This window comes from Lineus longissimus, chromosome 9 (assembly GCF_910592395.1).
Source record: "Lineus longissimus chromosome 9, tnLinLong1.2, whole genome shotgun sequence".
NCBI classification, from domain to species: Eukaryota; Metazoa; Nemertea; class Pilidiophora; order Heteronemertea; family Lineidae; genus Lineus; species Lineus longissimus.
In genome coordinates this window covers 19,888,013-19,914,263 of record NC_088316.1, presented here as the reverse complement: position 1 = coordinate 19,914,263, position 26,251 = coordinate 19,888,013, and the positions used below count along the sequence as shown (strand labels likewise).

General features: G+C 42.1%; 1 protein-coding gene across 6 annotated transcripts in view; it reads left to right on the top strand.

The window, feature by feature from the left end:
* Window positions 1-24,682, top strand: part of LOC135494147 (glycine receptor subunit alpha-2-like) — a 102,020-nt gene extending 77,338 nt beyond the window's left edge. For all 6 annotated transcript variants that reach the window (XM_064781957.1, XM_064781958.1, XM_064781956.1 and 3 more), the window contains 6 exons: window positions 6,311-6,414; window positions 19,610-19,916; window positions 20,217-20,299; window positions 20,611-20,751; window positions 20,983-21,323; window positions 21,741-24,682. In XM_064781957.1, the coding sequence (XP_064638027.1) occupies window positions 6,311-6,414; window positions 19,610-19,916; window positions 20,217-20,299; window positions 20,611-20,751; window positions 20,983-21,323; window positions 21,741-22,088 (1,324 nt within the window). In that variant the 3' untranslated portion in view covers window positions 22,089-24,682. The remainder of the gene's footprint in view (window positions 1-6,310; window positions 6,415-19,609; window positions 19,917-20,216; window positions 20,300-20,610; window positions 20,752-20,982; window positions 21,324-21,740) is intronic.
* The last annotated feature ends 1,569 nt before the right edge of the window (window positions 24,683-26,251 follow it).

Genomic DNA, 26,251 nt, shown 5'->3' with positions numbered 1-26,251 from the left:
AACGTGGCTCATTCTTACTTGACGGCAACTATAGTTCGTGCTGTGCCTGGGTCAAATTCATGCCTCCTAGATCATCAATAAGCACCTTTAAAGATACCAAGACACTTGATGAAGTCATTGGGAGCCAACAATCTTGGAGTAGTCAGGCATGTCATCCTGCTGATTATCGCTTTGACAGAAACGGATATGCATTGAATTGAATAAAGCTACGTTATCTTCTCGCGGAGTAGTCACTGACTTATGCAGTGGTGGAAGAGGAGAGTTTATCTCATCAGGGCGGATGTGCTGGCGTGATCTTGCTAACCCTGTACGTGACACCTAACGCCAACGCAAATGAGATGTTATTGGACATTAGAGAAGGCATGAACCACCCAAGCACCAATAACTTGATGAGAGCACTCCTGGCGGAAATCTGACGCCACTTGAAAAACGTACCGCGTTGACGGACATGGTTTGCCATCTGATGACCAGTGGGGATTTATGTGCCTTTTGACCATCTGTAGGAATGAGTGCCATTTTAATACATGGAGCCTTCTTTTCGGCTTATCAATCAGTGTTCTTCATCACAAGAAGAACAAATAGAATAAAGCTTAATGCATTGGAGACTGTTGGCTTCTGTTCGATGGCAGTTTTTGCAAGAAGTGTTACAAGTTGTACTGTTTGCTTTCGAGAGTTCGACTGCTCTGTACTTTTTTCTTGTCTCGTCTATGGGTTAATCGATACAGCCTTTAGTGCTGTCAGATATGGCTAAAAATGTGAGAGAAATTCACATCGTAGCTACTCAGATACGAAAACTTCTCAACCCTTCAAAGTTGAAATATGTCAACCTATATTTCTGATGTATAAAAAAGATTGGGTCACCGAACACCAAGGTTAAAATCAAGCACTTGTGCTTGTTCACTGTGAATAGAGAGGTTATACAAATTCGATTAAGAAACGTAGCCCTCAAATTAAATCATTCTAACCAGGTAGAATGAACACGAGCCAATAAGGTTGGATACGTATGTCCAGGTTGCTGCCCTGGTAAATCGAAGCCAGAGTTAAAAACCGTGGAAGTACCAGCTAATCCTTTGTGTCTACCAAGCAACTAGGAAACTATGGTTTCAAGTTTGTGACTGACGCCTGATATGACATCAGGAGAATATTGTAGTCAAAAATAAGTAATGAACTCTTCAGTCAATTTCACACATGGACAGAGCCAACAAAATCAAATTATGTGAGGTGGCCCAAAAAGATCAAACGGAAATTTCTATCTGGATGATTCTTTAAGATTTCTGTGTGAATAGTTGTCTACTCAACTCAAGGTTTCTTTTGTCCATGACTATTTTCGCTTTAATCGTTTGATATTCTGTATCGTTTGAGTGAGATAAAACTTTGAACTTGATATTAACTTATTCTCCCTTCACCTAACGTTTGACGATAACTATATCGAGGTTGTCGATTTGCTTGGGAAAGAAAAACCAAATGTAGCATAAACGTAACATGTCTACTGTGAATAACTAAATCACTGTTGCTCCGTCAAATGAAGCATGGGATAATAAAAAAGAAAATATTTGAGTTTGAGAGCAGAATATTATGGTAACTCGACTGAGTCTTGGTGTGGTTTCAGCTGTTTAAGATATAGGCTTTCGAATCGAATGAGCACCGATGGTTGCTGCTTTGGTTGAAGATTAGCGCCAAGCAGACTAAGTCACGATTCGTACGAGAAATTGTATAAGTAATAATATGTCGTAAGAAAGAGCTTGACAATTGTCAAGCTCTTTCTTATGGCTTAGTCCGCTTGGCGCTTATCTTCAACCAGAGTAGCAACCATCGCTGCTATACTATTTCTCTTCGCAACAGATCGTTGCTGGAATGTTCTTTTTACTTTGCGTTTCATTTCCATGAATGGTCAGGCTAACCGTGTGCTTGTTCTTACAAAATGTGTTCATCATTTTTTTCCTTTTTCTCGTAGTTTTTAAGCTAATTGAAATTCATTTGCTAAAGTGTTGTTGATGATTTTTTGAGTGTTTCCTTTTTGATACGATAGTTTTCTTAATGTCAAGCCAACAGTTTCGCAATTAAACGTTTAAATTGTTAATGGCATTATGTACCCTTGCGGAACGCTGTTATTCTAATGCCGGTAGCTTAGTTTGTGGGTGCGTTTTATTTCCGTATTAGCATCCTGTTAGATTCAGTAACTCATCTGTCCTTGACAAGTCCCGTTGTATTCCTACCGTAACATGCGTCATTTAACGGCAGATCGAGAAAAAACTCTCGTGAAGAATGGCGCGATGAAAAAAGCCTGTTTGTGACACAGTGCCAAATATCAAATACCTCACCCGATTTATTGATCCATTATATCATCGGGTAATCTTGATATATTGCTGCATACCTTTGTGGTGTTGACAGTATTGTTCAGTGCACCGTATAACAGCAGGAAAAACACCCGGCAATAAATCAGCTTTAGGGATAATAATAGCCTGAAGATTTCGTGTAGAGTAATTTTGGAGGTTTAGTGATGGTGCAAAGGAAATTGACTCGGGCAATTTGTTGAGGATAGCATCGGTAAGTGTCACACGGGCCGGTGTAAAGTACAACAGTAAGGTACCTTAACCTTGCCTGCAATTGAAAATGTTTTGGGGCGTCTCCGTCTTCAGCATAAAGAAAGAGTGCAACGACATAGGTAAATCATCGACGCATGCAATGATTAGATTTCACGACAAACTCCCCAGGGTTTCGCTGTAAATTGTCGACACCAGTACGTCATCTTGAGACAGGATTCCCGCGGCGTCAGGAAGGTGACATTCTTTAGTCGCTAAGATAGTATCATACAATGTTTACCCAGGCCCTACCGGTAGCGTTGACCTCGAGTAACTTCATCATTCAAGATGCCATGTTCTCCGTTCATAAACCATTTGTTGATAACATCCCAAAATCACAGTGCACTTCGTCTGTCAAATTAAGTTCTTGATTTAATCAGTGCCTGTCCCTTCAGGCGTGGTATCGACATTTGTAATCGACACGAATACGGTTATCCGATTAAAGTATGACCGCTTAGGTGGTCGCGACAGAACTACCAGCGAAACTTATGACACCTTAGTACATTTCAGTGGTACAGATGGGCAAAATATCAATATGTATCGAATCATAAAACTAAACGGAGGGTGCCGGAGGATGGTATCAGTTTGGAAGTATGCAAGAACAGTGCCAGTACAAACCACACATTGAACAGTAAACCTTGTATCCTTGAAGAAAGGACGTGGAGCCTTTCTGACTTTGGTCAATCCATCTGCTTCTTCTGTGTCGTTTGTCAATGAAAGTGTGTTGTGTGGTAATCAGAAGAACGTGTTGTTGAACAGGCTCCACTGCCTATCTGTCCTAGACTGGTCACAAGATATCAGGGGTTTTTTTTGTCAGACGGATTGATGCTTGTTATTCTTATCAGACGCTGACCGCTTGGTCGGCGTCATCTTGACAGCTTCTGTTACAAACATTAGAATGAGAGACAATTGCGCAAAATGTCTTGACAGGTTTTCCAAGTATACGGGTAACGCATAATAGAGGTGTCACCTTCGCTGCTTTGACTGATTTCAGCCTCAAACATCTTTTGGATGAATGGGGTACTTGTTTTGTTACAGGAAGGATGAGTCCGTTGACTCTGTTATTTGCCATGTGGGGGTAGCAAGTGGGAACATTCATTATAGGCTGCGGAATAACATTTAATGAAACTATATATGGGGCTCGGTCAACACATCTCTCTACCAGCTGTGAAGATGCTTTTGTCTACAGATACTCTCACTTAAGGCCCTGAGGTCGATGAAAGTCGAAATAGCTGGCTTGTACAACAGCGATAAAAGAGTTTAACAAATACAACTATAGACATAATAGTCACCATTCTCTATGTTTGAGCCTTGGACAGACACTGGGATTACCGGGCTGATCTCATCAGTTTAGAGAGTAAAGCCTGACAAAGTAGAGATCCGCAGATGGACGATGGGGCTGCGCATGTTAGAAGGTCAATGTGTTGCTATGTTTTGTAGGTTACTCGTCGCCAGCAGAAGGTCCATGTCACTGTGTTCAATTAGAGAACTCATGAAGAGGATGCCCTTCAGTGTTAGCTTGCTTTCAACAGGTTCTAATTTCCTCTAATTGGACTTGATATAATAATGATTGGCTTTACTAAGTGTCAGTAACCATGGTAACGTATTTTAGAGGTATCAACTGTTAAGAACAAAACCAGACGCGCTAATGTTCAACTAAACCTGGACATATGATGGCGTACGGTGAAGTTACATGTAACATTCGACGCAATTTGATTCGCTGATTTGTGAATTCCGAAAAGTACACCACTACACCAAGAAATGGTGTAACACAAACCGGCATGGTCATTTCTCTCAATTTGATTCCCATTCCGTGTGATGCTACCATACTCCGTACGTGTCCTGATCCCACAAAAGGTCAAGAGACTAATAGCTTTGTGAATTCGCGTTTCTCGCGTTCCCACAGGGAAATGCCAGATATTGAAAATAGTGCAGTTTTTGTAGCATTGACTCCCAGTACAATGGATGGGTTGATGCTCTCATGTTGCATGTTGGACATTAATGTCAAAGTATGGCTTGCTTGGTGTGTTATGGGCAACGATATGCAGCGTTGCCTTCGGTCAAGGAGTTGCCTTTGTAGAAAAGCCTTTACCGTCGGTGAGACTAACTAAAATCACGATCACTCGTCAGCCATGTTATGTAACCATTTCTGGCGGTAATCATTGTATTAATGATGTGCAATGCATACTGAGACTCAGTTGTGGGTAATTCCTATCCTGACGCTAAAAAGAATTGAGAACCGCTTACTATGCCGGTCACACGAGAGCCATTTTGTCAGCGTCATGAAATCATTGCAAAAGAAAGCTGCTGACGAAAGCCGTCATTGCTGACGCAAAGTAATACCTGAAGTTATTTTCTTATGACTGAATGGAAAGATCAGGGTATCAGCATAACCTTTCTTCTCCATCTCTTATCACCACCGTGATAACTAGAGCAGCTTCCTTTCGGCGTGTCCTGTCGGAGGAAATCCGTCACCTTGATCCAATTACCATCGGTTTGATAGCTCGCTTTTTTAACTACTTTTCACCGAGGAGGATAGATATCCTGTCAAGAAAGTTACAGGATTGGTGCTGGCCAATAAGTGGGTGTGATGTTGTGTAGTCTGTTACACTCGTGACCAGGTGAAACCAACCAACCGAAGTATGATTGCTCGGCTTCTAATCGACTGATCAGGCTCACTGACGACTTGCTTTTTAGAAAGTCAAATACTGTCTCTCTGTAAAAACATTCCATCCGTATTTGCGTATGTCCAGTCACATTTCAGTCATCTTCCACATTATCATCTGGTGTGCTAATACAACCCGTGTGGCAAGCGGTTACTGAAAAAAATTCCAGATAGAACCACCAGCTGCAACTCTGGTGAAAGCTGAGCTCACTACTTTGGACTCCTAGCTTAAGTTTGTAAAGTTTCCACAACAAAACACGGACATGAGCACATGCATATTAAACTTCTAATTTGAACGTTGCTTTCTCCAGACCTATTAGGTGCACTAGCGAGATACCATCTCTCCGAGATTGAGAATCACGTCCACTCTCCTCAAAGGAATAAGAGTGTCGGTAACAATATGATCTATGTCTGTAAAGGCGAAAGGAGAGGCACGGCCTACTTGTTCGATTCCTGAGGGCAAGAGAGTTAGGCTTAGACTTCGTGCCGAGACTATCATTGCAACAGAATGGTATCGCATGTCAGATATTGGTTGACTCTCAAGTGGGAGTGGCGGTTCAACAAGGAAATGCTGTTCAGTCTTCTTATGGTTGAATGTCCGGCTGGCCGACGGGCAACGAATTCTATACTTGGCTTTTAATCTCAAAGTATTGAAGTTCTTGCGTCTCGTCAGCAAAGTCATACCACAATCTGTCACCATACAATATGGTAGGACACTATTTCCAGGGGGAAATTTAAAACCTGGACTCTTGTGTCCGAAAAGAAAGAACACTCAGTGTCACAAAAGGAGGCTGGCATCCGAATCAACACCGAGTTGAAACTACTTCATTCCTTTTCATTAGTCCCGGTTCGGTTTTTTAATTCTCAATTACTCATTCTTCAGGCAGTTTCGGCTAGACATCTCTCTTTCTTCCCATACTTGATGATACATCAACATATGACATAGACATACGCCTTCTCCACATTACCGAAGTGATGTTTTTCTTCGAATTTCTGCCATGAAGTTACTGCTGTCCCATCATACTGACCTAAATCTCACACCCTGTACACTTTTATTTTTCAGATACCCATGTGCTCAAGCAGTCGAAAGTCCGTCCGTTGAAAAAATGTTGACATTTTTAGATGACGAAGAATACGACAAGTACATCCCTCCTGATCGAATTAATGGTGAGTAATATGAGATTACTTTTATTATCATATTTGTAACGTTTATTGAATCTATTCGCTTATTTATTTATTCTCCTAAGGAGATTTGCGATGTTCTCAAGGGAGCCCGAGGAACGTTAGCAAGAACATGGCATTTAGACATTATGAGATTTGGTAGAATCTCTAGAAACTATATATTCATATGTTTTAAACAAACTTACATTTCGTGAAAGGCATGTGGTCCAAGTTTGATCTTTGGATAACCAAAATATATAAATGACCTGGGCATTTGCTTTGTGAATACAATTTTCGTTGCCAAACGAATCACCAATGCCATAAGGCATTAAAACCAGATTGACAAAGACCGGTTCACAGTAGGTCCTTCCTCTCAAAGAAGCACGAATGGTGTATCGTGTTTTCCGATAGCTACTGATTAGATACACCGAATAGCACTAAGCTACCATCCTAAAAACAAGGTGTTACTTCCCGAGGTCCGATACATTAGAAACCAAGGTGAGCTCTGCTTCATTATTATCGGATTAGATATAGGGAGAAGGGAAAAGGAAAAAATGAAAAAACACTGACAGATTCTCGACGCGACCATTGTTTAAACTTGAAACATTCGGCTGCTTTATTTAATAGCTCTGTCATCTTTGGGCTCTGCTACTGCAAAACATGTTCATTATTATTTTTAGAGAATAAATTGGTCATGGTATATTTGTTATACAGCCCTATTCGGTATACAACCCAATGTTGAGACGCTTCTCATATTGCTGAAACTCACTCCGTAAACGCTAGTCAATTGCTTATAGTCAGCATACATAACATCCTGATCAAACACACTTTTGACGAGCCAATACAGGTCACGGTGTAATAAGTTGAAGCTACTACAAGTGTTCCGTATATACTAATGGCCTTGCTGGACATGATTTATAAGGCCATTTCGCTTATCAAACTCAACTGGAAAACCAGTGAGAGATACTGGACCATCTGTCATATAGAATGCTTGTATCGGTGTATCCGACTGTGCCATTTCAATTTCATCTGTGCATCCAAGCCGAAGTCGCGAAGATTGGCAGGATTGTAGATCGTGCGTGTCTCTGGGTTAGAAACCAGTAGTACTGTTCATTCCAGTACATATCATTATCTGGACCTCCTCATTTATGTTGATAGTAGATTGTATGTATAGTACTAGAGTTCCCATCGAGGCCTAACTCATACGAGATTAGAATTTAGGAAGTTACTACTTGGCAAGCCCGGCTTACCAAACAGCTACTTTTTCTTGTCCTGAATGGAGAGCCGAACTCATTAATATTAAAGTAAAGTCTCCAGCTCGCCAAACAGGATAGATTTTTTACCTGTTTGGCAAGCCCGGCTGGCCGAACAGGGTGGCTTTTTAGTGCTGTTTGGCAAGCGGCTCTCCAAACAGGACAAAAAAAGATGCCTGTTCGGCGAGCGGCTTGCCAAATAGACCCGGCCTAGAATTTATTTCGAACAAAGAACTGGAGGACCCCTTTGTGTTGTTTGTGTTCGTAAGGCATTGTGTTCTCCAGATTACAGTGGCTTGTTAGACAATGAATTGAAACACCTCTTGTTATTTGGTTCAGAATCGGATTAGCTTTTATTTATACAGAGAAGGGGGATTAGGGCGGTTTTTAACATGTGTATTGCTGTGTATGTTGAATGTGTTCTTCAGTTATAATAAAGATTCTAGACAGCGCGGACGTATTTACGTTCTCCCAAAGTGTGTCTGAACTGTATAAAATCTTTATTAGAACTGAAGAAGACATTCGACGTACACATCACAGGATCTATCACAGATATAAGTCTCATTACTTGCCATAAAAGCAGTAAAATGCCAGGATGGTGTTTTTTCAAAGATGCCGAGAACGTTGACAGAGCGTGCGCCTCACAACTCCGGTGTGAGCTGCATCTAATGTCAAGTGATCTGTATGACGGAAGATCATCTAGGACATCCTAAGACCAAGACGAAGTACTTCCAGCTGCTTATCCCATCTTCTCACGCAATTCCGTTTAGTGCGTTGATAGCATTGAATGATTCACAAGAGAACAACTCGTGTGGTTTGGACAGTTGTCCACTGGCCCTGCCTCAGAGTTAGGATCGGTTGATCTCATGCAATCTTGGCAAGGGGAACAGCTGCTATGTCTCACACCAATGTCTTGCTATGAAAGTTCATAAAGTTATAGGTTCTTCTCTTCCACGCTGGAACAGCACTTCCAAGGAAGTGGAAAGTCCGAAGCTTGGTCCGTGACGAAGGCGCCAGACAGTATTGTAACTACATAAAGATATTCATATTGATCAGCGTGTAACGTCTTGTTATTGCGCCTTAAAGGCAATTGTTGCTAGCCGAAGAGTCTGACAGGGAAATCATTCGCTTCTCCGCGAATACCCGAGACTGACAAAAAAGTAATCATATCTCCAGGAGTAGTGTTTTCATCTGTGGCGTATGTATGGATAATATCAGCTGATTGGCCTAATTATTTCCTGTGTTTTGTGGTAATTCATCTCTTTTCGTCCTCGCCATGACAACGCAAAACTCACCCCCAGGGCATGAGTATGTTTTGTCGCAGCTACTTCGATCAATTATAATGGAGATGGAAAAAAAAGGTAATCTGCTCACCCACTGTGATTATTCCTTTCAACTAGTGATGAATTGGCTTGAAGAGACAGATGTAGTTGAAGGAGAATATCAATAATGATGTCTGAGAATAGTTATCCAGAACCAACGACTAGCTAATTGTTTGTATTAAAGATGAATGGTCAAAAATTTGACAGAAATGAAAAATAGCTGCGACGTAGGCAAAAGACAGCTACATGTCTAAACTGATGGTAACCGTTTTTCGTTGACGGATGTTCTAAGAGAGAAGCAGTGGGATTGGCGATATGGAAACACCCACGCATGTCACCTCTCAGGGCCTGTGTTCGATTCCTGGTCCAGCAAGGTATACTCATGTGACAGAGAGTGTGACTGTCTTCGATAGCATACGTTTCCTCGAGGTTCTTCGATTTCATCGTACTTTTACAATACGATCGTCCAATATTGTTTATAGAGCTTAATGTCTCAGTCGATGCTCCGCTTTAAACTCAGTCTTCCACTTCTATTTTTCACAATAGTTGCTTTCTTTTTGCCTGGGTAAAGGAAGAAGAAACAACCGCCTCATAGATTGAATCAATGATTTTAAAAAGTAGCAAGTTAACACACATCATGTTCGTCATTTACAATCTGCCCCTCAACATTTTATTCTATCGGAAAATCATCCGGTGCAGTGCGGGTGTGTTGTTGTTCCAAGCAAACAACGCCCCAAAGGAATAAAACTGAGCATCGTATTATGATCCTAAAGATTGACAAGCCCATGGATTAGATACTGCTTTACTTTCCCCGTCCCGAGGGGTCTCCTGATGCTGAGACTGTAACTACACCAATTCCAAGCATTAAATTACCCGGGAAAATAAAATGATTCTTTCGCGGGAAATTCCCAACGGCTCCTGTTCTCTTCTTTCAAAGGTTTTAGAGAGACAGGTGAAAAAAACTGCTGAGCATATCATCTGACACGATGATTTGAATGCATTGAGCTGATGATATATTCGTGGTCGTCCAACTTTTTGTACTTCATAATTTATTAGCTGGATGTCTCGATATTCGGATATGGTTATTTCTCCTCACAACACCAGATTGTGCCAAACATGGGTACACCTTCAAACATACAACTTCCCGAAGTATTTTGTCGACAGTCACCAACCTACGCAAGCGTCGTGTTCTGAAGGGTCGTAGACTGAAGTGCTTCGTTAGCGAGAGTTTTTGTTGCGACGAATTGTGACAACACATCACATCTGACAAAAACCTCTCGTTTTTGGGAGCCATCGAAGGTACCTGCGAGAAGAATTCAACATCAGAATGCCATCTGCAATAAATGTCAGATCCAGTGGTAAGCTTTTTTTTCAGCAGACAAGCTATGTTTTTTGCCGCTCGCTGCAGATATATTTGCGCTTTTTACTTTACAGACATTGATTGCTCATAGCTTTTTTCATGAAGTTCTGACGTCGACCGAGATCTAGAGTATGTTCATTGTTGATCAGCAGCATTGGTGATGGGTGCGGAATTGAAATGGTCCTGGCAACATTCGGACCAATCACGCGGGTCACAACTACCACATCTCCAGTTAAATTCTCGTTATACAGCTCCAAGTCAATCCAACATAATGAAATGGTCGGTCGCAGTCACGTTGGGCCGTAAACCAATGCATTTGGCACTGTTCGAACGACTTTGAAGTGTCTGGTCAGGTTCAGTAAGGACCTCGAACTTAATTACCAGACATTTGTATGCTATTTCGCCTCCCTCGTTATTATTTCGGGCAATAGAACAATAATTTTATGACCTTTTCTTACTATTGGTGTGATTTTCAATTTAGCTCTTGTTGCTGGCACCTGATCACTCACTAGAAGTTGGCCGAGGGCCATGGTTGGGCCAAGGGAAATTTTATCACAAATCGGTGTTTTCATGTAAGCACCGTGTTATCTCAAAGGTAATGACAACGATACAGCCTTGCAAAGTGTGAAATTGCGAAAACAGCATTAGCAATTTCAGTGACTCAGCAATCGAATTGAGTTAAATCGTACTTCGATTAGCTAAAAGGCTTAGTAATTAAGTGCACTTCAGATACCACTTGGATATCCACTGATCATTAGACAATATATCCGCAGCTCTTTTTTGAGTTTTGAACGGATGTGATCAAGCTGAATTAAACTGATAAGTGCTCAATATTTGATTTCGATCTTTATAGCGGGTTCCTTATGTTCAATGATGTTCTTTCAGAAGTATAGCTTGGTAATGAAACAGGAGAACAATAAACTTACTGAAGTAAAAGGCCTCCAAGTCCTTCAAACGTGCTTATAACACAGTGTTTTTCATTAATAAACCTTTGCCATGTAACAAGTTGACCGAAAGAGATTATCTTCTACAATGAGATGTCAATGATGAGACCGATGAGATAGATGATCATCTCATGATACCCGCCCTCGTAATAGAACACACTAACGACTATGGCAAATAGATAATTACGGTCGGCTTATTATCCTGAAGACCACAAGGGTAAAGTGGGCATAAGTTATAGATGATTTAGCGGAATAGTATTTGTACGCTTGCCCTGTGTTCGTACCTGATAAGATTTTTTAAAGGTATTGCCATTGTTGTACATTTAGCAATGTGCAATGTACAGGAAGGTTTAGCCAACTCGCTGAAATAGCCATCGGCGTTATTAATGATTAGACGACGTTGTTCTAAATTGCTTTTTGAAGGACATGTTGACCGGGCGTGCTCCCAGATGAGAAACCAACGTGGTTGTAGATGCTGGATGCATCTAAAGTGATTAGCCTGGGCGCTCAAGAATTGCCCATTCGACGTGTTCTCAGTAGCGATCTGTCCGATGGCGAGGGATAGCTTGGGCTCATCAGCGGTAATGGTGGTTTATTGGATATAACAGTAATAATAATAATAATAATAATTTATTTGATTTAAAGTGCTAAAATAATGGTGCATACATTTTCTAAGCACTGTACATAATATTAAATGAGTACATTAAAAGTGGTGATTTCATGAGGATAAAAAACAGTTTAAAAACATCCGGAAAATATCAATATTTAAAACATGTATGGCCTACTCTGAATATGTTAGGATAAAAAGATGAGTTTTGAGTTTACTCTTAAAAGTGTTTAGCACAGTGACATCACGTAACCAGCTTGGAAGGGCGTTCCACAGCCCCGCGGCCCGGACACACAGAGATCGATCCCCGAAGACCCCATTTGAACGTGGGATGGCAAGGAGCCAAGGGTCATCCGAGGACCGAAGTCTGCGGCCGGGCGCACGGAGACTGAGAAGTTCCTTCATATACTGTGGGCTCTCCTCATGATGGATGACCTTGTGGGTTGTGAGAAGAACTTTGTAGTCGATACGTGATGTCACCGGCAACCAATGAAGAGATTTTAAAATAGGGGTTATGTGCTCTCTCTTTTTGGACCTGGTTAAGAGGCGAGCACTAGCATTTTGTGCTTTTTGAAGGCGCTGGATTTCACAGCCCGGTAATCCGAGCAAAAGACCGTTTTGGAAATCCAGGCGAGATGTTATTAGCGCATTTATTACTCTGGCACAGGTGGTATTGTCCAGGTATCGTCTGATCTTTGCTATTCTATGGATCTGATAGTAAACCCCCCTCACCACTTGGGACACCTGTTGTGACATAGACATGTTTGCATCAAAAACAGCACCAAGATTTCGAACCTGAGATGAGGGAGTAACAGAGGATGATCCGATCTGGATTGAAGGAAGTGGCTCAAGTCTTGACAGCTTTCTCTTCAGTTTTATCATCATTGCCCTTCAAGTGATTGGGGCCAAGCCACTCCCGAACATCTGCTACACATGATTCAGCCTTTTTAATGGCAAGGCGGAGCCCTTCTGGTGTGACATCGAACGTATCATATAATTGTATGTCGTCCGCGAAGCCATGACGACACATGTCATGATTTTCAATGATTGCCGCAAGGGGTTTGATGTATATAGAAAAGAGTATAGGGCCAAGCACGGAGCCCTGTGGCACCCCAGAGAGGAGAGGCATTTTGTCAGACTTTTGCCCTTGAACGAGCACCGACTGAGTTCTCGAGCTGAGGTAGGATTTAAACCACTCCAAGGCTGTCCCCCTGATACCAAGCTTGTCCTCAAGTTGTGAGATCAGAAGCTTATGGCTGATAGTATCAAAAGCAGCAGACATATCAAGGAGGATCAAAATCACACCCTGCCCCCTGTCAAGAGCCACATCGATGTCTGCCTTGATACGCAGTAATGCCGTCTCCGTGCTGTGTCCAACTCTATAAGCAGATTGTAACGGATCATACAGGCCATGCACCTTCATATGCAACACGAGCTGCTTCGCCACCACCTTTTCAATGACTTTTGATAGAAAAGGAAGATTGGACACAGGGCGATAGTTTTTGAGGATATTGCAATCCAAACCTGACTTCTTTAGCAGTGGTGTCACAAAGGCATTCTTTAAGCAGTCCTGTACCTGACCGGTCCCAATCGATTCATTTACACAACGAACCAACAGTGGCAAAATTGCATCCAGCACAACATCATCCCTGAGTAGCCAAGTAGGCAAAGGGTCCAAACCGCATGATTTGGGAGGACTCTCTTTGATCACCTTTCGCAGTTGATCAGAGGACACAGGCCTGAAACTGGTCAGACAACGATCTTCCAAAGGTGGGACAGTCGGGCTAGTACATTCATTAACAAAGCCAGCACGAATGGTCTCGATCTTCTCATGAAACAACTTATTTGCCAACTCCTGTTTGTCATCAGAGTCGGGAAGTTTCCCCCCTTGATCAGCGGAAAGGAGCCCATTTACCTCTTTAAACATGTCACGAGTGTTACATGCTGCAAGTCTCTCATGCAGATAGCCAGTCTTTGCCCTATTTATCAATGACACCACTATCTTGCTCTGCTCAGCAAACATTTGGCGATGTACCTCCAGACCTGACTTTTTGTACTGGCGCTCAAGGTGACGCCGTGTCTTACGAGCAGCATGTATATCATCATTGTACCATGACTTACGAGAGGTACCCTTGATACGTACAGTGGTCACCGGAGCATGCTTGTCAAGCAAAGAAGACATGGCATCATTGTAGGCCAACACAGAATTTTCTTCACCGTTTAGGCTATTCAACCGTTCACAAATGTCCATGGCAAAAGTCACTGTGTCGATTTTTCTGAGCTTCCGTACTTTCTTTTCTACCTGGTTACTGGGACAGTCCTTATAGACACCGCAGAGTTCAAAGAAAATTGGAAAGTGGTCGGATATGGCTTTTAGCGGTTCCACTGTGAAGGTTGGTACAAGAACAGCTGACGGCCGGATGATGATATGGTCTAGGGTGTTGCCTGATCGGTGGGTCGGTTTGTCGATGATTTGGATGAGCCCATGCGTAGCCAACAGGTGGAGATACTTGATGGCTTCTGGATCATCCTTTCGATTCACTTTAACGTTGATGTCCCCCATTATGGTTAGAGGGGCGGTCTCAGTTGCATACGAGTCAAGTAACTCAGCCATTTCCCGCATGAACCCACCAAAATTGAGCTTGTTCTTTTTGCTCGGAGGAGGGCGATAGACCAACAAAACCTTGGTTTTATTGGAAATTGACAGCTCTATCAATTCCAGGGTCTGATACTGCCCAACTTTCGCAGATTTTACGCTTATGTTCTGACGGTGGATAATTCCCAAGCCCCCGCCAGCTGTTGATCGCGGGAAGTTGAGAAAGATGTAACCTGGTGGTGTTAAAGCAGCAAGGATGGGGTCGTCTGTTTGGTTTGCCACAATCCATGTCTCGGTAATAAAGAGAATATCAAGCTGATTCTCGTTAATAAGTTCAAGTATCTCAGTGGTCTTATTTCGAGCGGACTGCGCATTTACCATCAAGCACTTTGCGATGGAGTTCTTGCTATCTGATTTAGGAACATGGCCTGCATCTAAGGTCACTGACGTTAAGTTCCTGTGCCGAGCAGTGGGGTCAAGCGTGGAATTTAACCAAGACGGTAGAAACAGATCGGGGTGTCGATTTCTGATAGACAGACGTGCACTGCCACCACACACCACAGGAATCTTCCTTACAATCCGAGTGCCCCCACGACAGTTCCGCCTTGTTGAGTTTCTCCTGAACAAGGAAAGGTCCTTTAATAATGAAACTGACGCTTGTTCACATTGCACAGTACGAGTACTCAATTTCCTCATGTCTAGAAGCTGTTTGGCTGAGTATGTACTTGTATGTATATGTTCATGCATAATGCTAGACACACTGCAATATGGCCACTGTCCCCGCCCTGCTTGGGCCAAGAATTTACAAACACAGTAACACAAAGCCAGAGTTATTCCTCTCAACAAGAATGACATCTCTAGAATCACTGTCTATTCACAAAACAGTTAGTCCAAGAAACAGATCTTTAAAAACTGTCAATCCAGATGAAAAAACACAAATTATCAAGAGACCAAGGAGCAGCAGCTAACCAGCGCTCACTCAGACACCAGACACCAGACACATAGTAGCCTATGATCTGGGATATCTTGATCAAGTTCTGATTGAACAACGTTAGCATCCCAGGCCCCGAGCTTGAAGTTGCTGTTGGCAAGGAATAAAAGCCACCACAAATGCTCTTGCTGAACTAGCAATATGATGGTATTGAGTCATGTTCATAGCTTACTGCTTTCGCAGAGGAGACTCTAATATCAACAGTGGTGAGTTGCTTGAGTTACTTCGTCCCTCCTATTCAAGGAGTTCAATGATAGAATGTGAAAATTAGATTTTGATGAGATTGTGTAAAGAAATTGAACATCATCGGGACAGAAAAAGCAACGGCGATTAGAGAGTTTGTCAAAGATTCTCGAGCAATAATAACCGCAATAAGAACCACATTGTGATCTGGTCTCTTTATTAGTGTTTAGAACATGATATTGTTAATTTTAGTTTCGCTAGGCACACGACCTCTTATCCGCAGATGGTAACTATTTCACTAAAGAAAGCTTAGTGTTGGCGAGTCAGTCTTTGAGCTATTCTTGGAAAGCAAGTTAGCGCCGCCCTCTTCAAGCGATGTCCATGGCCATGAACGGCGTCTTTGAATAGTTATCACATTAGAGCTAAAGTGATGGATAAACCTGTCAATATGTTTCAATGGACCTCCTTCACATAGATAGCTTTCAGCGCAAACAAACATATCTGAGAAAATAAAGGGCGTAATCATTGTCCGCTTCTGTGAGATTGATGACCCGGTTTCAAGTGATTCAGAAGATACTAAGGAAAGCTTAGGCAATTTACTTCCCTGGATTCCCGTCTTTACGTACCAGGGCTCAGTCGCTCAGCTAAACCCATTCTCTGCTATAAACCAGATTTATGAGCCGAAAATTTAACGAAGACTTTTTACCAATTACTCGCTATCAATCATGATCTTCAACAGCATCCTTTAGTCCATCCCAAATCCCCTTTACTAGAACCTCCCACACTTGAATAAATAGTTAACGTCTAAACGTTCGTGTAATATTTCTCAACCTACATTGAACTGAAATTTACTTTGAATGTAAAGAATGAGCTATTTTGACAGAGGAGTAAGGAATCTGGCATGATTATCAGGAGTATGGTTGATTGACTGCCCCCATTTGAACAATCACTAATCTCTTTTGAAAACCAAGCGCCGGGTATTTCCCATCTTTATAAACGCAAGCCATATTTAAAAGTGGTAATTTAATTTTTCGGATTGCTAAACAATATTGATGGTGAACGAACCATAAATCATGTTGTTTCCGTTTAACATTAAGGATTTGCTTTGAACAGTCAAACGATAGCAAAAACATATCGATGTAGCAATCTCAAATGTCCCCCTGGAAAAGGCGTCCTTCCCTTTGGCATTTGTTTGGTGACGTATTAAGATGTTAATTTTATTGAAACTCATGACCTTCAATACGAACCTACGTTTAAGAGATGAAAAGCAAATAAAATAACTACTTGTCTCCGCGACATTCAAAGCCATAGCAGCTCAAATGTGTATCCCTTAGATTGCTTCACCCGAGTCTGGAACCTGTGTTCCTTAGAGCATATTTCACAACCGGCAACAAGCTATCTCTGATCCCGTCTTCTTGTATCAGGTTGTGACGGCAATCCCGATTATATCTCCCTCCTCATCCATAAATCTGTATAACATCCCCTTTGACATATGAGAGTCGATTCCCTCAGAGTGTCTCGCCGGTTTATTAGTTGAGGAAAATGGAGTGGGTTATGGAGAGATTAAGTCAGCCAAACCATAACTTTCCGACCCATATCCTATAATCAGATGAGAGATAAGAAGAATTATGGCATCTTAAAGTATGAATCTTTAGGACATAAAAAATCGATGAAGAATCGCTTATCGGAAAACTAAGGTCTATCTTCTCATGATGATTTCTGTCAATGTCTCAAAGGCTTGCATGAAATCAAGAATAGCTAACGCGCCCGCAAACAAGCAAATTTGAATTTTAGATGAAGATGGAAGATACAAACTCTTCGTCTGCGAATGCATTTTGGATTTCTCATGTCAATTAACAGAATCTGGAGACAAATCCTTGTTGTGAGAAAGGCTTAGGGCGAAGTGAGGTTTCCTTCGTAGTGCCGGAAGGCATGGAGGTTACATTTACGCAGGTTGAGCGGGAAAGAAAAAAAATAGCAAGTTAGCGACAATTTCGACGTGCCGTCGTCACTTGAAATCGAATCGTGTTGCCAGCCCATTGTATGAACAAGACAAAGAACATTACGACTTATCAAAACAGTCTCAACCCGGGCTGTCAGGTCGATTTCACCCATGAAATGATACGCCGTGAACTCATTCCCGTCGGACATACGTATAACCATGAATATCCCAATCTTGACGGTCTGACCGTGGTATGATATCGTCGCTGACGTACAGATACCAAGCTGTCTGATTCCTTCTCTCAATTCATCTATATACGTTTGGAAGTCATAAATAGCGTTCGTCGAACTAAGTATAGATCAGTTTCGACACCGGATGGTTTATGCTAATGAGTGGTATCTGCTTATCTCGATATGGTGGCGTACCAGCTCGACAATCCTCCTTTCAGCATTATATTACGGGTCAGCTGCGCAAGTAACGACAGAAACAACTGACATTCTGAGTTAGTGATTCCCGCTTGGAATTCGTTGCCGCTGTCAGAGTCTTATTCTGAAAAAGACACTCAAGTCTTATTCTGAAAAAGATACACAAGCTCCAAAGCTGCATTCATAGTGTAAATGCTGTGTAAATTGTGCATTTTGTAGTTGTTGTCGATTTGTAACTTTAGTAATTCATGCTATTTACGAAGACGTGGCCGTTATACCAACGTAAACATCATCCACCTGTCTGCCTAGATCGAATAAAGCTGCAGTCCCGGACGCCAACAACTTGTGTATGAGGTAGACATAATGATAACTGCCCTAAATAATTCAGCGTATTTTGTATTAGTATTTTCCTCTTTCTGCATCATGTTATGTTTACCTTCACTGTACATGTCAGAGCTGGTCCCACGAGCGGTAACATTGAAGCCTCAGTCTTACAATCAAACGCTGAGCTTGTAAGCTACTTAATTTTGAGGCTGACAAGAAAGCATCTCCCTGGTCTAACTGGCTGGACCACGAATGATTATAGACTCATCGAGGATCGGGAATGGGTATAATTAATTATAAAGCGATCGCCACCGAAGTCCATGCCATTACTGTGCTGATTCTGGCCACTCGGGTAGTATCAGTCAATACAGTCTGTCATTATTTGTGTCCTAATGGTGAAACTGGACAGGCTTAAAAACGCTTTGGGTGCAAGCGCGTTGCCCTTATAGCAGAAGTCATGGGGCCGAAACCTGTGGATGCTGATTGATGGATGGCTCATGGCAGAGGTACTGTTATGATAACAGCCATACATCTCTTGCGACTGGCTCGGTTATCATAAGCCGGAGAGCAGGCTCCGCCAGACGCAAACTCTGTTCCTCTGATTGTGTATTCCAGTTCATAATGCGAAGGTCGAGCTAGGACATAAAAGCTTATGCTAATTCCGCCTTCAGTCACAGCAACCTGTCAAAAAAATACATGCATTACATGAACAAACTTTTTCTTAACAAATTCTGAAATGAGCCTTTTGCAATTTTTAACAGCCAAGCCAGAGGCTACTGTCACATAGCAACATTAGTCATGGCGGACCTTCTTTTTTACCACAAAACCCATCTCGAAGGCTAAATGAGATTACCACAGTGCACCAATGCTGAATGGTGACGCTGTGGAATGCCTGGTCACTTAATGACATCTGGCAAACTTGCCGAAAGTAAAGCCACGTTGTCACTGATGTTCAGTCACAACGCCTTTCTTCATACGCTGCAGTTACTGTAAGTTTTTTTGGGTCCAGCATTCGACGTCAGAAACCGATTCTCGACTCCATTTCACTGTATTTGTCTGATCCTCAATTATCATGTCAAGTCGTTGCTGGCGTAATGACCTCCTTCTCGAGCGATAGTCACATCACGAAGTATCAGAGTTCCACTGGTGATATAGCCAATACTCGTATTTGTTTTTAGGAAAGCCCAACAGACATAACTCATAGAATCACCTCATTGACATCAAAGCTAAATATTTTCAAATTTGTCTTTTCAGAAAGACCAACTAAAGTTTGGACAATGGTTTACATAAACAGCATCAGCTCCGTGGATGAAATAGCCATGGATATGGAAGTGGACTTATTTTTACAACAATGGTGGACAGATCAAAGGCTTATCAATCTGGACATGCAGGTGGCTAACCCGACCTTCAACGTAGAGGTTGAAGGTGAACTAAAACGTCGTTTATGGCGGCCTGATCTTTTCTTTCTCAATTCAAAGTATGCCTTTTATCACACAATCACCAAGAAAAACTCGGCAATGCACGTGATAACGCTGACAGGAGATATTTATGCAACAGAAAGGTAAGGAGCATCAATGCTGTGGCAAGGTTTTAACTGGGGAAATGTTTAATTAAGGAAAGCAGAGAATTGAGTTAACTGTCAAATTCAGCAGCTACAAAGTAGTGCCAACAATTTAACTTCATTTTGTCCTTCTTGCAAATTTAAGTCAGACGTCGTCGGGTAACTTAAAATCCGCATCAATACTGGCACACTGGATATGCGTATGTACAAAGGACAGCCTTCAATATCTAAACCGAAAACGTTAGTCTGAAAGAGATACCGTAACTTCGCATTTCTTCCCTGACCTTTTGTTGCTTCCAGGATATCAGTGAAGCTCCACTGTCCGATGAAACTTTATCTATTCCCAATGGACACACAGAAGTGTAGAATAATAATGACCAGTTGTAAGTGTATTTTGTCTTCCAATATCTCGTGTAAACCTGAATATAGGCAAAACCCCGTTCTCATTGTTGTGAGCTGTTTCCGATAGGGAGAAAACAACCTCGTATCAAGTTATTGTATGACGCCATCAATACCTGAGGCGAGGTTGAGTCGTATATCTTTCTTCTTGAAGTTATTGATTAACCATCAAAGTAACCAGAGATCTCAAAGAAAGGTGGATTGTGATACCAGGTTGAGAGCTCAGTAACTCCGTCATCTATATCTACTGAGACCAACAGAAGACTTAATCATGAATTTCGTACTCTTTTTTCAGATGCCATGCGTACAGATGACGTCATATTTCAGTGGCACCGAAATGGCGACGGCGTGGCGATAAATGAAGAGATGACATTGCCCAAGTTTGAGATCGTCGAGGAAGCAGTGGAGTTAAAATGCGTGAGAAAATATAGAACAGGTAATTATCACCATATGCTCTCTATGTCGAGCAGTGGGTAGCTCTTCTCATGTTGTCACCAACAGGACTCAATGATCACCCCCAGTGTTCATGCGCTTGCTTCCCCGCGTGATTTCTCTTTCTCTGGTTTGCCTGTTGTGGTCTCACCTACGAAGATGGCGGTCAAATGATATCACCAGCTACTGGTCATCTTGTGATGAACTATATTCAGTCCCAGTGTTATAATTCCAGGGAACTTCACGTGCCTGACCTTCAGCCTGACATTGGCCAGAAAATACGGTTACTACATCATCCAAGTGTACATACCTTCCATGCTGGTTGTAATCATCTCCTGGGTCTCCTTCTTCCTAAGCCCAGACGCAGTTGCTGCTCGTACCTCCCTCGGCGTGGTCACGGTTCTCACAGTAACCACACAAAATGCCAACGTCAACGATAGTACGCCGAAGGTATCTTATGTCAAAGCCATTGACGTTTGGCATGCCGCTTGCCTTTTGTTTGTGTTTGCGGCTTTGCTGGAGTTTGCAGTGGCTAATTCACTCAGGAGGAAGCAGTTGCGGAGAAAACAAATCCAGGTGAGTGCGAATAGCTAAGTTGTAAGCAAACCATCAGTTGAATCAACATGCCTTTCCGTCATAAATCACTGACACCCGGAAGAGGAAAGGCAGCATCTAATGTCTTCGACGAGTAAATCAACGACAGAAAACACCAGTATCGAAAACGGACTGACGGTGTAGAGTACATCCCAAACTTTCAACAGCTGAAAGAGAACACTAGTAAAGCATAACTGCTGGTGTTTTAGTGGCAAGATCTCACCAGTCCGTATAAATGTAATGATCAAAAAGTAAAAAGATAAACGTGCATTCTGTGTTAAACACCTAATGCCGATCGATTTATGGGTCGGTAGCAGGTTGTGAGCTTGGCCTTCTAGATGACAGCATCTGTATGACTTAATAGTGAAGCTCTAAACTAAGCGATTTGTACTGTTTCAGGAGCGTTTAAAAATGGGTACGCCTGGCCGGGAAGGCTCCCATCAAGCAGGTGGGGAGATAGAACTAGACACGGTCTACAGGACAAGTAAAAACTCTTACACTCCGGTGGATAGCAATGCTAGCTCAACGTCAAAGCGAGGCTTGAAGAAGAACGCTAATAAAAATAAGAAAAGGTCTATGTGCTCATGCCTTGGTCGGGTTTTCTGCTTTCCAAGTCGAACGAAAGCCAAACACGTCGACTATGTTTCCAGGATCGCATTTCCTTCTTTGTTTGTGCTTTTCAATGCTGTGTATTGGACTATTTACCAGCACCCAACGTTTAGAAAATACTTGGATGCTCAGCACTGATGATTGAACGATACTTGATTTGAGTTTTCACCACAGTTGGGCTGTAAGCGACCCAATCAATGCCTTACTGTGTTGAATCCTTCCAGACAGCTATTGAGGTTTACTGGAGAAGATACTGTTGCATTAAGTCAGAACAAAGTGAAGGCAGGAAAAGCCACACAACTTCCGCTCGGTTCACCGCATCCGTGCAAAATGTATGTCTGATATACTAATAGTGCGGATAAAACTCCCTTGTCTGGGTGACTGTTTATGTGTATATGCAGAGAACGACCATGTGCATTATATCTAGCTTGAATTGAGTGTTCAGAACTGCTCTAACATCGGTGAAACAAGAGTTTGTACATGCGTACTTGGTAATCTACTATTTCATGACTTTTCCAGTTAACGCGACACGGATCAAAGTGTTTTCTTCATTTACTTGCTTGTTTTAGTGGTTATATCCTGCATCTTGAGAGGCTCTACTTCGAAAGGTACTCACCACAATATTGCATGAAAATGTTCACGATGACTCTAATAATGTCTAATTAAAATCCACACGTCTTTTTAAAATCCTTAAAGTTGGGGACGTTTTTTTATTGCCGCCCGATACATGAAGGTTTTGATACGTCGGCGGGAAGTGTTGAGTTTTTTTGTGTTATATATAAATTATTCCAATCGGTAATTATTACGAATATATTGTATAAGATTGCGGCGTTTTATATTGTTGATATTGTACATAAGCAAATCATAATGCATGTAACTCGTGATATGGCGTGTTTTAATATAATGTGCCTAATTGTCATAACTGTGTCTAATCTACATGGACAGGCGGTGTTAAATGAGAAATAGGTTGCTAAACCACCCAACCAGTCATGTAGTGGATCGTTTCTGTGTGTACTGATGCCTTATATCTCGCATGTCTCATTTGGAGGGCGGATCTTGTAAATATATACATAGATAAAACTGTATCTGTATATGATTATGAAATTCCTATTTCATAGTCATGACCTTTCATAATATTCTGTACAGGGTTAAGGTACTCCGTCACTGTCTTTACTTTAGTCGTCGTGGAATCATAGGTTTGTATCGTCACTACACTCCCATGGGGAGGTGGAAACAAGAACTATGTTTGACACACAAATATACCTCCCACCTCCACAAAGGGAGACAGTAGATCAAAAGAAACCGGCATGCTCGTGTGTCTCTGCGAGCTGTGAATGTGTCTCCTGTGAATGTGTTCTGTCAGCTTGATCGAAAGACAATCCCGAAGATCTTGCCAAGTGTGTATGAGGTGAGCATGTTCGCCTGTTGCTGAGAAAGATGGCTTCCTCTGAACGTTTCGACTTTCTATATAACCCTTGCTTAAGACGTTATTTGTTGATTGTATACATGTATTAGGATAAGAAGACTCGTTAAGGCAAGCCACATGCCTGCAGGACATTGATTGTTGTTGCCCAATCTTATGAATGTAGCTCAGATTTCGCAAAATTCACATTATTGTAGTGTATGTGTTTGAAGAGTGCTTTAAAGCAAAAGTATATTTGGTGTGTGATAAGACTGTGCGTCGATGTCGTGAAAGTGAGTGACTGATACGTGTGGAATCGGTTGCAGATTGTTTGCAGTTACTCTGTGCGGACAATGAATGTCATGCAATGACTGGAGGAATATTTGCTGATGACCGGCTTGATTGATTCTGCTCCGCAGATAGGGCACTGGTGATTGGTGGATGGTGGGAAAAATTGATGCGGATAACAGGTTGACTGCGCAGATATGGATGTTTGACCGATGAGTGAGGGAAAACTGATGTCCTATCAGCATGCGTTGTGTGCTGTTCGTTATTGTCATTATTGCCTGAGTGAAAATCTTGGCTTTCCTCAAAACAGAGGTAGATTTCCCTAAATTTGTAATGTTCATGTCGATCACAAAGAACTTCTTCCCAGATCGGTTTTTTCCACTGGTTCGTTACACCATCACTCAATGTCAATATATTCTGTTCGCCTATGGCAACAGAGAACACTGAACCTTATCAAAGGCGGCTTTTCCATGTCATGCGGAGGAAGGTGTGTCCGCTGAGCGTTGTTCCGCTGCATTTGGAAGTGTGTATTTCAGATGTGTATTATGGCATTTTTCGTGTGTGCTTCAGAATTTGAGTCGGTGATGATGATCTAGGCCTACAGGATCAGTCACAGCAGGGATAGGGTATACTAAAACATTAAATGTATTCCCATGTCTGTGATTTAATTCCATCACAACATGAAGAGTATAGTTCCATCACAACGTTAAGTCTTTATGTGGCCTGGTGTGCGACAATCTTGTTCAATGCGTGATTGAGGAATTTAGTGTTGCATGCGTTAGAGTGGGTGATATGGATTCGACGGCAGAGCAGGAAACCGACGGCACCACCACCCGGCCCCCACCCGACCTTGTACGGATTGAGACTTTCAGACTTTAGGGAGCACAACGAAGCGGGCACATGTAGGAAGATTAGAGATGACACCGAACTTGTTTTGAGCTAAAGCAATGCTTGTTTCCATCTCCTTTTGCTACTGTATATAAAGTGACGCTGTACATTTGCCACTCAATTATTTGTTAATTAAATGTTTGTGATTATTGTATTGACTTGTTTCTTGATTTATTAACCGTGGTAATAATTAAAGCATGAGTGGCGAGGAGGCGAAGATGAGATCACCTCTGCAAGAATGGTTACTTCGGGCCGTCTGCTAATGTGACGGTCACGTAACTGAAGACACATCCCGTCACAATCAGGTCGACTTCGTCGTGCTGGATCGGTACATGTAACGGATCACTGAGGTAAAACGCCTTCTAGTGGCAGCAAAGTGAAGCAACATTTTATATCTGGCTTACGACTCGGATCGAAAATCCCGAAAAGATCCTGATTTTATAAGATTCCGGCCATTCATATCATATTTTGCCCCCTAATGGCCTGCCCAAGAACCAGATCGGACGGAAATTTTATCTGGAAGTAGGTCCTTTTTAATGTTACATGCGTACACAGTTTAACGTGCATAGTCCTAGTGGTAACGAAACGAGCCGCGCTAACGGATGACCGTGGCGGTAAGAGCTCATCAGTTGAGCTGAGAAGCTACCAGGGTTGCTATTGGTCGGCAGTTGTCAGGATAGACACTTCCTGTAGACAAGGTGGCATGCCAGTACCACGATGTCGCCATCTATATGAAGAAATCGGAACGTTGACCTTGCCGAAAAAGCATCTGATCGAACAAGTTGTAATGGGTTTTATTTTCTTTTTTCACGATATTCTACTTACTTCCGAGTTTTGTTCGGACACTGAGGGCCTGTATGTTGTTACTGAAGCAAATGAGATTGATTTGCTGTCACAAGCGTGAAAAGGTGTGATGCAGCTCGATATGAAATTTACTCGTATGACTGATTTATAGAAAAATGTCCTCTTGATAAAAACGATTCCTTTATAAACAATGAAACAGATGTGTGGCATCTAAGGTTGCACAGACTAAAACAGATTTGTACGTACCCTGGAGTCCTCAACACAAAAGATATGTTACTTGATGCCAACTCTAATATCGGGTGTAGGGTTTTTTAAACATATTTGGAGGTGGCAATTTTAGCACCGAAAACTAAAGCTCACTAGTTCAGTTTTTTGGGCGAAGGCTATTTGGCCCAGACTATTTGTACTACAACATCACGAAGTCCCCGCTCCCAACTAATTGCGCCAATACCCCGCTTGTCCAGTGATTCATCATTTCTCATCTATCAAATGTGTTATAAAGTCCAGGACCAGTAACAGTGCTGGTACTTAAAACATTTTGTCGGAGTGAAGCGAATGGAAAGATCAAGTTCCCGGTGTCCATCCCATTGAAGCATTGCAAGCCCTTGTAGAATTGTTCTTCTTGATTTTCTCAAAACTGCCGGGCTACGATTTCCTCTGGCTCGTTATGAGTTCTCAGGATCTCTCTGGTTCGAGTAGCCAACTGGTGCAGTCATGTAGCTTTCATTTTGAATAGTTCACTTCTCACAACAACCCTGAAAAAATTAGATTATGTCTGCATGTAATATCAACGTGGTTGTCGTTCATTCGAGTCTGGTCATTGATTTGGGCGGGGAGACATATCATGTCAGCTGCAGAGAGCCTGGTTAAAATCTTGACCCTGTCATAAACTCGTCATTCTGGCTGCGACTGCCTCACA